Source organism: Notechis scutatus, chromosome 2 (genome assembly GCF_049901735.1).
Source record: "Notechis scutatus isolate UNSWTSFEM ecotype Mainland chromosome 2, rNotScu1.2, whole genome shotgun sequence".
Taxonomy (NCBI): Eukaryota; Metazoa; Chordata; class Lepidosauria; order Squamata; family Elapidae; genus Notechis; species Notechis scutatus.
The window spans coordinates 210,298,484-210,310,523 of NC_142010.1; the positions used below are offsets into that span (position 1 = coordinate 210,298,484).

A 12,040-nucleotide genomic window follows, 5' to 3' on the forward strand; every position below is an offset into this window, starting at 1 on the left:
GAAGTGGTACAATGGTCGTAACTTTGAGGATAGGCCCTAAGTCACTTTTCCTAAGACCATTGTGAGGTTGAACTTTTAAATGAGCGGTTATAAACTGAGGGCTACCTGTACTTTTCCTGCTTTCTGGTTATGGAGAATAGGAAGTTATCACTTCCCTCCCTTCCCTGCAAATACAATGACAAGAAAAAACTTTACCTGGGATACAGCAGCTGGTGGGAGATACAGAAATAGTGGGTAGGAAAAGCAGGATTGGGGAGAAAAATTTAGAGGGCACATCACAGGAATTAGAGGGCCCAAGCCACACATTTCATACAGGTGGACATGTACAGCCCCATTACACCTCAGAAACAGCAGGAAATCGAACAGGTCTTCAATCAATTTCCTCTTCCTGTTTTAGATAGGTAGGTGTAGTCAGTTCAAGAAAAAATGTTGACAAAAAACTGTGATAATGCATAATTCTGGTGCTGTTTTTATGCTTCTGTTTGCTACTGACAACCTGCTAGAACATATGTTCTGATTCTGGCAATTTTTCCCATGTAGACAGCAAACAAAATATATTTGTGGCAAATTGAACAATATTGTAAACATGGATACTGTTCCTATTTATTTAGAAAATGAACAGTATTTATTCAATAGACATTCAGTCAAGAATTTTTTAAAAATACAAATGACTTATGATGGTAATCCAATATACATGCAAGTACCCGATCATAATTTTTCAGCACCAGGAAGCAAAGATTTATTTATGCCATATTCTTTTTCACTGATTATCTTCTTCCTTTTCATCATTGTGCGTTGATAGTGATATTATGATATGGAATTTTTGAGATATAGAAATTCAGACCAGATAATAAAGCTACAAGGTATGTAAAAATATGATGGTCCAGGCTCAGCATTTTTGCATTATAGGATTATTTCTATGGACAGGTGAAAAAATAGTAATTTCATTTATTCTTTGTTTCAAATTCCTTTAAGCAAGTTTAAAAAAATAGAACTGCATTACTAAATTCACCTGATTTTATAATATCAGATTTCAATACAATTTTAAAAATTTCAATTTATTTAAATGATTTATTAATAGTCTCCAATTCATATTAAAAAGCAAGAGAGATTTTCATTGTTTAACTACCAGTGCATAGGCCAATTCAAGAGAAACTACAAACTAGTAAAACAGCTCCTGTTGCTACTATTGGCTTCAGATTATTATAATACACCTCAAGGAATCCAAACATTCTTAGGAAAAATACAGTTTAATAAGTAAAATGTAACAAAAACGTGAATTTCCATTTTTACTTTTTTCTCTTTTTTCGTCCAACACATTAATATTAATCACCACTGATGGGTTGGTTGGATAGATCATGTACGTAATGTACAGCCGAATACATTAATTTATATTTGGCTACAATATTGAGGGAGTAACTCATGCTACAAAAATTTCTGTGAAATGTATGGACCAGTTTTATCAGCATACCGAAGTGTACAAAATTCCAATCCCAATAAAATACTATTAATCATAATTATATAAGCATTTAAAATACCAAAATATTGCAATTAGGAAAAAAACACATAAAATGTATGAAAACATAAATTACATTTCAAAATCTGTACATGATTTATCTCACAAGAAGGCATTAATCACAAAAAAATACATTCTGTACAAAGTCACTTTTTTTGGTTAAGAATCTACAATCACTATTTTTAAAAAAAATGAAGAATGTATGTGCATACGTCTAGTACCTAACATAAAATAAATTGGCAATTCTGACTGATCACTCTGATCTCTAGCACCATCTTAAAGGAAAATTAAGTGAATGTTGTGGTGACCAGGGAAATCAACCAATTGTGGTGATTTAATCCTTACTAAATCTTACTTTGAATGGGCAAAAGGGTTAAGTTATAGCATTTTATTTTTATTTATTTATTTAAAACATGTATATAGCCGCCCATCTTATTATCTACCCTGGGAAGCTCCTAACTTCCAGCATAATTTATGTCTGTCCTTTCTTTGGGGAGCAAAATATACTTCCTGTTAAATCAGGTCAAAGTTCCATTTAATTATAAAAATAATTATCAGATTTCTTTATGAAAGGATTGGTCAACTGAGAAAAATTGTTTGTCATTCTGCTTTTACCTGTACTTTACCCATTTATGAACAATTCCATTGAAAGATTATTGCATCAGCAAGATAAACCTAGTGTTGTTTTTTTAAAAAAGAGAGAAACGTTTTGGCCATCTCTTCACATGCAGATCAATTCCATGTCAGCTACTTTGTTTGGTTATCATTTTAACCAGAATTCATTAAAAATACAATCAGAGTTCAAGATATACACGAGGTGTAATGCATTTCTACTATATGTTGCACAGCAACAGTATTTTATAAAAGCAGCGTCCCTGCAAGAGCTGTAATCAACCCTAGATTTTAAAATAACTATTCTACATCATGTTTGCAAATTTCTTCTGGAAAAATAATCCATGAAAATGGTGTATTCAATACTGCTGCCTTTATGTAGATTTGGGGTTAGCAGTTGTAGATATGAGCCTGAAGTAAAACACTGATTGTATAAATCAGAAGAACTACAGTCTTCAGCAAACAAAAAAAAAGTCCAGTATTGTCACTGCGGTAAGGCAACATCCTTAAGGGTCTGACTGAAATTCGGTGTCATCCATCTGAAGAGTGTCATTGTCACCCAATAATTCTGTTTCGGGCACAGAGCCCTCTTCTTCCTCCTCTTCCTGGACCAGATTCTGAGCAATGTCTTCTGTCACATTATGTACCTCTTCTACTCCTTCGGTCACGAGCGCAGCCCGGTCAGCCATGGAAGCATTGGAGGGAGCAGTTGTTACATATCCTGTACTAGTGGAACCACTCCCACTATGATGGGAGGATGGTTTTGGAATCATCTGAGGAGCTATCTGTTGAGAAGCCATCTGCATTGGGATTTGGACAGGATAAAAATTTGGCAAATATGCCCCATAAGCTGGCATTGGTTGGTAACCATTAACAGGAATGTAAAGTTGAGGAGGTGGCACCATTGGTCTTATTTGTCCTTTCATTGGTATAAACTGTGGCTGAGAGAAAGCTTGAATTTTCTGCTTTGGCCCAACATACCTGGCATTGCTGACATTACTAACAGGACTTGTACTGAGGGAACTGGTTTGTGTAGTGTTGCTTGCCCCAGAGGTTTGTGCAGAACTGTTGTAATTCGATAGGTTTCCCCATGTTCTCAACCTGTTGTGGATATCTTTGAATCTTGGTCTTCTATTGGGAAATTCATTCCAACATTCTAACATCAGTGAGTACATCCATGCAGGACAGTCGTCTGGACATGGCAAAACCTGCCTATTTCTAATCATCTCAATGACATCTTGATTGGAATAGCCACAGTAAGGCTGCAAGCCATAGCTGAAGATCTCCCACAGCACTACACCATAAGACCAGATGTCTGAATCAACTGAAACTTTGCCATACATGATTGCTTCAGGGGACATCCATCGAATAGGAAGAGGATTATTTCCCATTAGTTTATAATAATCAGCAGAATAAACTTCTCTGAAAAGACCCAAGTCAGATATTTTCACACTGAGTTTATCAAACACAAGCACATTTCTGGTAGCCAAATCTTTGTGGACCACATGGTGGCTTGAAAGATATTCCATTCCTGATGCTATCTGAGTTACAATGTGAAAAAAATCAGCTGGCTCCAATGTTGATTTCACTGTCTTATCATCATCAGTGCTACCAACATCAGAGTGAGGAGATCTCATAACAAGGAACTCATGAAGGTCACTATGAGCACAATAGCTAAAAATCATACTGATGGGCTGTTCTTTGGTAACTATTCCCAATAAACAAACTATATTGGGATGGTGTAATCTTGACCTCATCATTGCTTCATGCTTAAATTCTTCTCGGAGAGTTAAATCTGCTTTATCCTTAAGTGTTTTGATGGCAATGGTTTGTGTTTGCTCCCCTGGAGCTGTTCCAAATAGGTGACCCTTATAAACTTTTCCAAACTTCTCTTCACCCAGCTCCTCCATGAATCTCACAGTCGCAAGGCTGATTTCTTTTAGTTTGTTCTGAAAGTAAAAAAAAGAGTAACAGGTAAGATGGCTGACCATATTAGAAACCCTTAGCAGCAAATCAGTGATAAAAAATCTAAGTTAAAATTAAAAGGCTTTGGTCACATTTACATTAACCTGCTTAAATTCACAAAATCTGTTTCAAGGGCTTTTACTATCTTGGTGATCTTTCTACATCTGGTCTGAGGTCAAGCAACTGAGAAATGAATACATGCTGGAAGGTTTGATGTGGTCAAGAAATTTCAAATTAAAATGTCATAGCAGAAGACTTTAGCATTAATTAATATTAAATGTTATGCTTATGATGTAAAGTAACCTATGCATACTGTGTGCATACATTTGGGCGAGGTACCTGTTTGTGCTGATTAATGAGAGGCATTTCCATATCTTGGCTGGGAGAGGCCATTAGCTGACGACGCTGTGGAGTGGTGGCAGATGCCTTCTGCTTGTTTCTGCACATGCAGACCAAGAAGAAAAGGCAGGCAATAACTAAAGGGATGGCTATGCTTGGAACCAGGATGTAGAGGATTCCCATTTTGCTGCTGTCACGTGGGCCTGTGAGATTATAAAAAGGATTGCATGTTTTCAGACTCGGTTCAAAAGCAATGCAAATAATTTTTATATTCCAAGGCTAGAGACAATGAATATAGCCCATGGCAATATGTACAGGTAGTCTTTGACTTACAACCATTTATTTGTAACCTCCAGAAATTACAATGGCACTGAAAAAAATGGCTTATGACAGTTTTTCACACTTACGACCACTGCAGCATCCCCATGGTCACGTGATCAAAATTCAGACTCTTGGCAATTGGCATGTGTTTATGACAGTTGGCATGTCCCAGGGTCATGTGGTCACCATTTGAGACCTTCTGACAAGCCAAGTCAATGTGGAAGCCAGATTTACTTAACCCTGTTACTGACTTAACACTATAGTGATTCACTTAACAACTGTGGCAAGAAAGGGTGTAAAATGGGACAAAATTCCCTTAATAAATTGCTGAGCAACAGAAATTTGTGGCTCAACTGAGGACTATCTGTAATATAAATTTATATACATCTATATAATACAATCCACAGTGGACACAAAGAGCTTATCATAAATAAAATGCAGGGGATTGCGTGATTAGTATGAATTTCAATACTATCTATATGGACTGTGTTACCAAAGCATATCATTAAGTCACAGACCGTTCTCAGGGTCAAGTGGTTAATGGTAAGATTATGATGTACACATAGATTGTAGAGTGGAAAAGAATCCAAAACTGATCCCCTGTGAAAGTATTAGATCAAATCAAACCTGCATTGCAGTCATAAATCAGCATAAGGAGGGAAAGACCATAAGAAGTATGGAGTACAATGATTAAAAAGCAAAAGGGATACAATAAGAGTAAAAACACTAACCTAAAAAGTAGAAAGGCTAGAAAAGAAAAGGCTTTTACCTCCCTCACACACACAAAATCTAAGATCTAGTTTTTAGCTTAGACTTGTGGGTCAACTGTTGAAGTACATAGGATGTTGGAAAGACAGGAGGAATCGGAAGTGAAGCTTGCTTATGAGCCAAACTGTCTTTTCCAATTACAATATATGACTTGGTAACAGTAGGATGGAGTTGTATCCCCCTCCTAGTTTTTTCCCCACATAAGACGAAGGAGCAGTTGTTTCCTTCTTCTGCTCTCCAATTAGACCTGATTCCACTCCCTCTTTTCATTTCTGCAGTGAAAAGAAAATAACTGCTTCCTTTCACCATCCTCCTATAAAACAGAAGGCGCACTGTGCTTGGAGAAAACAGGAACAAACTGCGATCTGTTCTTCATCATCTTCTTGTGCAGAATGAAAACAGGTTTATGTTAAAATCAAACCTTAAGAAAACATTTTATTGGTTAAAACAGTTTGACAGTGAAGCTCAATTACCTTGAGAACTGGAGAGATTCCCTTCAGTGAATGACTTCCTGCACTGAGTAGGAATTTGGATTTGATGATCGAAATGGCCTTTTTAAAGTCTGGTTTTACCTTTTATTTTCTCTGCACATAGTGTCTTTTCCTAAGCATGGGGGCAGGGAATAATTGCTCCTTGTCTTCTACTGCACAATACCAGAGTGTGGAAGAGGAAACAGAAAGTGAAGAAGAAAGGAGAGAAAGAAGAATGGGTGGACACAAAAAGTGAATGGAAAGCAGGTGAAGGTTTTGGGGAGATACCTGGCTATACTCTCTCAAAATTAAGTGGATTTGGGGCTAGCGTAAACCCAGCACTCAAATAAACGTTCATTTACAGTGGTACAACTTTATTTGACCCACATCCACTTTAATATTTATATCCTGTTCTTTTAGTAAAGAGCAAAGATGCCACAAAGAGGATGTAAAAAGGAAAATGTAATTAAAGCAAAATTCAAAACAATAGATTGATTTTAGTCATAATGAATGTTAATGAGGCATTGTTCAATGCCATGACCTCATTCATTATTATTATTATTATTATTATTATTATTATTATTATTATTATTATTATTATTATTCCCAAAGATCTGATAGTCTAATTCAGCATCAAAATAAACCAATGGCAGCTGACGGGACTTTCCTATTTTTCCACGTATTTGTGTAATAAAATATGAAAAAATATTTTTAAAGTCACAGTACAAAGAATTGATCCTGACCGCGTTTGGAAATAACATTAAACCATAATTTAATCTCTCCGTAGTCCTACCCACAGGCATCCATTTGGGGCCCAGTGAACAACTTAAAAGCAGCAAACATTCAGTGTAGAGGTTATTTCAGTATAAGTGTCTGTAACCTCATATTCTACCATTTCCATCTATTTTCAATTTAGGGCCAGCAACCCATTTTAATAAAAACTAGCAGAAATTTAAAAACATAAAATCTTACCATTGCCTGCATAATATATATGCTCTTATATATCGTAAGTCCTGTATTTCCAAGATGAGCAACTGCATATTGAACTTAATCATATCTCCTCTCACACATGTTAAAGGCATAATAGCCATGTTTAGTACACACACACACACACACACACACACACACACACACACACTTTTTATATCAACAAAGGAACATAAATGATAGAGATGAACAACTGCTACATTACTCCAGAAAAATTGTTAGACAAAATCACTGTCCCGCATGACAAATTTGCCAGATTTTTTCCCAAGCCTTCTAGCCTCTATCTCCTTTAAATTAAATTAAAGAAATAAATATAAGCAGGCATTGCCAGATCAACTGCCAGATCCTTAGGTCTCTTAGCATCAATGTCAATGAATACATACATTGTACATTAATAGGAAAAGAATTCATTTCATTTATAAAAACAGCAACAAAAAGCAATTTTTTTTACATCACACAGAGCAAGACCATACAAAGGAAGAATAATTCATGCTTGGATAATTTTATTCTAGAAATGGTAAAAAAAAAATAGTAATACATACTACATGCAGGTACTTCACACAGTTCCATGCGTACGTTTTTGTTCTGAGTAAAACACCAAGGTCCTTCCATCTGGCTTCCAGGATTGCGGCAATAAGCATGCCCACCTCCAAGCTCAGAAAACTCTGTACTTGTGAAGTCATGGGGATGAGGATGCTGGGAATCCCAATACTGACAATTGTGGCCTGACTTTGTGACACTGACAGTCCCTCTATAATCAGCACCAGAGCCATTGTAACACTGGTGATCTGCAAAAAAAGTGGATTTAACAAGAGACATATGAAACAATAAGAAAAGTCCCCATTCTCTCTCTCTGCATCGTAAATGTATTTCTTTGTTACATACAATGAATGTGTAATCCTCTTTTTAATGACCCCATAATCCCTTGCAGGTTGGAGTCTGGGCAACTGAATGGAGCTAAGTGTTTACTGGCTGGATGCCCTTCCTGTCACCAATGTTGAGTTGTTTTTAGCATTTATATTCTCAGTGTGGCCAGAGAGAGAAATATCTGCCTCTACCTAGGATCGAACTCACAGCCTCCTGATTGTGAGGCGAGGGCTCCACCTCTAGGCCACCACACCACTTTTTCTAATACTCAATGTGTAGAGTTACACATGATATGTTTGCTACATACAGTGTGTAACTCTAGAACAAAGCTTCTGCTCTACAGTATTCCTTTCTTTGGTTTGGGAAAAGATCGGCTACTTTTTTCTAAAAGCAGAAAATAAAGAAAACAATCAAGCCTGCAGAAACAAACTAGAGTAACCTAGCCAGGAAGTATGAGTTTCTGATAAGCTTTATGCCCAAGGAAGAGTCCAGAAATTAACTAGAACACCCTTGTCAACATTGCTTTGTCTCAACGGTTTGACTTGCTCAAAGTATTTTAGTGAATTCCCCACCTTGAATATGTCTTCCTTCTCCTGCCCCATTCTTCTGCTTTTTTCCTCTTAGATCTTTCACTTGCAAATGTATTACTACCAAGCACCATATTTGTATATTATATCTAGTCTTGTTGCAAAAGATTATCTCCTCTCCTACCCACCAAATTTATTTCACTGCAGTCTTAACCTCTTGACTGCTTAATCACAGTGAAAGATTATACTCTCACCGCACTGTGTTTGGAGGGTTCGATTCTGAAGCAAACACAACTTAAAGCAGTTCGCTTGAAGAAGGGCATTCCTTGCTTTCAGGGAGGTCTGGCACTGGTCAGGTGCTTGAGGCAGCCTTTGTGTGTTTCTGGCAATGTTCCCTTACACTGTATAGATGTGAAGCTGGGGAAAGTTTTCACCTGGGCTATTCCTCTTCATCACTGTATCCTCCCCTTCAAGCTAATTCCAAGCAGTCAAAAGGCAAAACATTGAAACATATTAAGTTTTAGAAACACAGGCAGATACATACATTCAGAAATGGCACTGATGAAAAATCCATACTAATTTTTCATTAAACCAGAAGTGGGCAAATATGGCCCCCTTTATGACTTGTGGACTTCAACTTCCTTGGCTCAGGAATTCTGGCAGTTGAAGTTCACAAGTCATAAAGTGGGCCACAGTTCCCCATTTCTGCATTAAACAAATAGAAGAGAAAAGTAGAAAGGAAATGTGACAATAACTTACATCTATTGAGCCGTTCTATAGGAATTCCAATTTTTATACAGTTGGCAGCCTCCAAAGAATCAGGTAGTGGCAAGTCTTCACATTTAGGGGGCTGGAGCTGCATCAGAATGAGAGGATTGGATCTAGCAATGTTGTACTCCTGCCGACAGAGATCATTCTCTAGAACTTCACACTCATCGCGACACAGCTCTCTAGGCTTAGGTGTCCGGGAACGCTCATCACACAGTGGAAACACAAAGTGACAGAAAGATGGGATGGCAAACTGGGAACACTGATCAGATAAATGGGTGGATGTGCCAATCATAGTAAATGCAGCTGAAAAAACAGACAGAGAAGCAAGATCCAGTTTCTATAATAAATGAACATCAATACATTACTACTGCTTTTTATATATTTGAAATGACTTCAAGCCAAACTACTAAGGGCATTAATAAAAAAAATCTATTTGCAACAGAGATCAGATATACTGTCAAAGTCTTTATATATTTTGACACATAAAGTTAACAAGATTCTGTAGTAGGAAAATGGTATATGGTACTAACTCTGAAGGTTAATTTTCTAGCCCCTAATCAACCATCAGTATCGAGATGAGGAAATATTTCAAGGCTTCATACATAACTAGAACAAACTTTATGTATAGTTTTCTCACATATGTTAAGTCTTTTGTCTTTGTTTTTATGGCATCATTCTAGACCTGAGAGAGTGGCTAATCCCTCTCAGAAATCTAAGCCTTGCTTCCAGAGCAAAGGGGAAGATGCAATTTACTATCAGATTACATGTCTGTTACATAAATATGACTTCCCAGGAAATCTAGTATATTGATTTTTTTCATTCTAAAAAACTTGGCAATTTACCAGGGCCCATTGATAGTTCACAAATTACTCACTGGAAGTTTCTGTTATACAACTTTTCACTGATTTGAATTACAAAAGTAGAGGCTTATAATATTTTACTAATTGGAAATAAAGAGACTCCAACCTGCCTGAAAAATCCCACGTGTGCGTACTTGTCTAATCCAAAATGAGTTGGAATGAACTGTGCTTACTGAGTCACAAGATAAAAGCACAATGTGTTTATTAAAAGCATGCATTTCTATAGTCTCACTTCATATGTTTTGTAGCTGAGTTCTTGCAAGTTCTAGGAGTAAGCCATACTTAGCTCTAGCTAAAATTAAATTGTTTATTTTCATTACTACACTGGATATGTATTAAAGATGCATTTTCTACTCTAAAACACAAACCAGTAAATCCTCAAACACTGGGTGGACACCACATTTTGCTAAGAAGAGATGGGTATTATTAAGCTCAATTATACTGTTAACATTAATTCATATTTTAAAGCCAGAGTCTTGAATATTGACGTGCTTTGCCTCCTCCTATGCCTCAGCAACAACTGCATACCAAATACTGGTATTTATTACTTGAGTTTTCTTGAATACATACAGTGGTGTTTAAACATTTGTAAACCCTTTTGAATTTTTAATATTTCTGTATAAATACCACTTCTCCATAAAAGTCCAAAAACTTTTGGGCAAGTTTCAAACAAACTAACAGTTGAATTAAAAACTTCCTGAATCTACTAGTTAAGTAAAATAAAGGCAATTGCATTAGGTTGCATTAGTTAGCATTCTCTGTTGTGTTAGTTAGCATTCTCTGTTACAGATTTTTTAATTGCAAGAGTTATGACTGTAAATGAGTATATACAAAAGAATTAGGTGGTTGCTGATGACTTCTATAATCTAACTGAAGAGTATAATGGGCTACTGAACTCACTTTAATCAATGATGACACATTATCAATACATTATTAATACATTATTGAGCAAAACAGACTTTTAAAATTCATATAAGGAAAAAGCCAACACAGGTGAAAATAATGGACTTCTGTCTCTCTCCCACACACAAACACATTACAGAATAAAAATGTTCTGTCAGACAATTTGATTCCTAGGCAACTGTGCATCAACTTGATTTTTTTTTTCAGATAAAGGAAACTGACAAACAATTTTTGTGACCATAAGTGCTTGGGCTTACTACCTTCATTCAGTCACAATCATTGTTGATCAATGTTTAATTCATGTGCATAGCGCTAGTAGCAATTTCATCCTTCACCTGATGCTGCTACTGGCACTTTCCATATATAGCTTGGTTCAAGCCTATGTAACTGCATGAAAGAATGTGAATTAGGATTTGAATATTTTCTCTAAATCTTAAATTCAGTTAAACCAGAAAGATGTATATTTATTCAGGATCTCTGAAAGTTAGCCAGAAGCTACTGAAATACTTTGAGCAGGGTTGGGTTTGACAATGGAACAGAGAAATCCAGGGAAAAAATGAACAAAGAGCAGTTCCATGGCTTAATCTCCTAAACACTGACTTTAAATTCCCTGCAGGTCCTCCTGATAACATAGACCCCCCCAGAAGTTAAGCCCTTGATGGCAAACCTATGGCATGCGTGCCAGAAGTGGTACACCAGCTGATTGTCAGGTATCTGCCACGAATGCACGAGGCAAGACCTGCGAGTGTGGGAGATGCGTGCGCATGCGCAGAGGCATGCGGTGTGAGGGGGGGCTGTGTGTACATGTACATCTGTGGGGGTCACACACGCATGCAAGGGGACGGGGGAGTCGTGCATGCATTGCATCATGGGTGCAGGCAGGCGAGCACACACGCACACTTTTGGCACACAACATGGAAAAGGTTTGCCATCACAGAGCTAAGCTAACTCCAGTTTGAGTCCTCAGAGAAATATTATACAAATTATTTCTACGGGTTTGGTTGATATAAAGATACCAAGTCTCATCACCGGGTACAAAAGTTTTGAACTACAGAAAAGTAAAGGAAACTTCAGCCTTAAGTAGCAAAGTAGGCAAGGAGAAAGAAACCCATGTGCAATTTGATCTATATTTGT

General features: G+C 36.9%; 1 protein-coding gene across 1 annotated transcript in view; it reads right to left on the bottom strand.

Moving 5' to 3' along the window:
- Positions 1-1,108: 1,108 nt before the first annotated feature.
- The window catches only part of ROR2 (ROR family WNT receptor 2), a 119,341-nt gene continuing 108,409 nt past the window's right edge, over positions 1,109-12,040 (bottom strand). Inside the window, exons 6-9 of the mRNA XM_026674009.2 lie at positions 9,132-9,446; positions 7,521-7,766; positions 4,433-4,635; positions 1,109-4,077 (exon numbers count right to left, since the gene is read on the bottom strand). Coding sequence (XP_026529794.2) covers positions 2,635-4,077; positions 4,433-4,635; positions 7,521-7,766; positions 9,132-9,446 — 2,207 coding nt within the window. The 3' untranslated portion in view covers positions 1,109-2,634. The remainder of the gene's footprint in view (positions 4,078-4,432; positions 4,636-7,520; positions 7,767-9,131; positions 9,447-12,040) is intronic.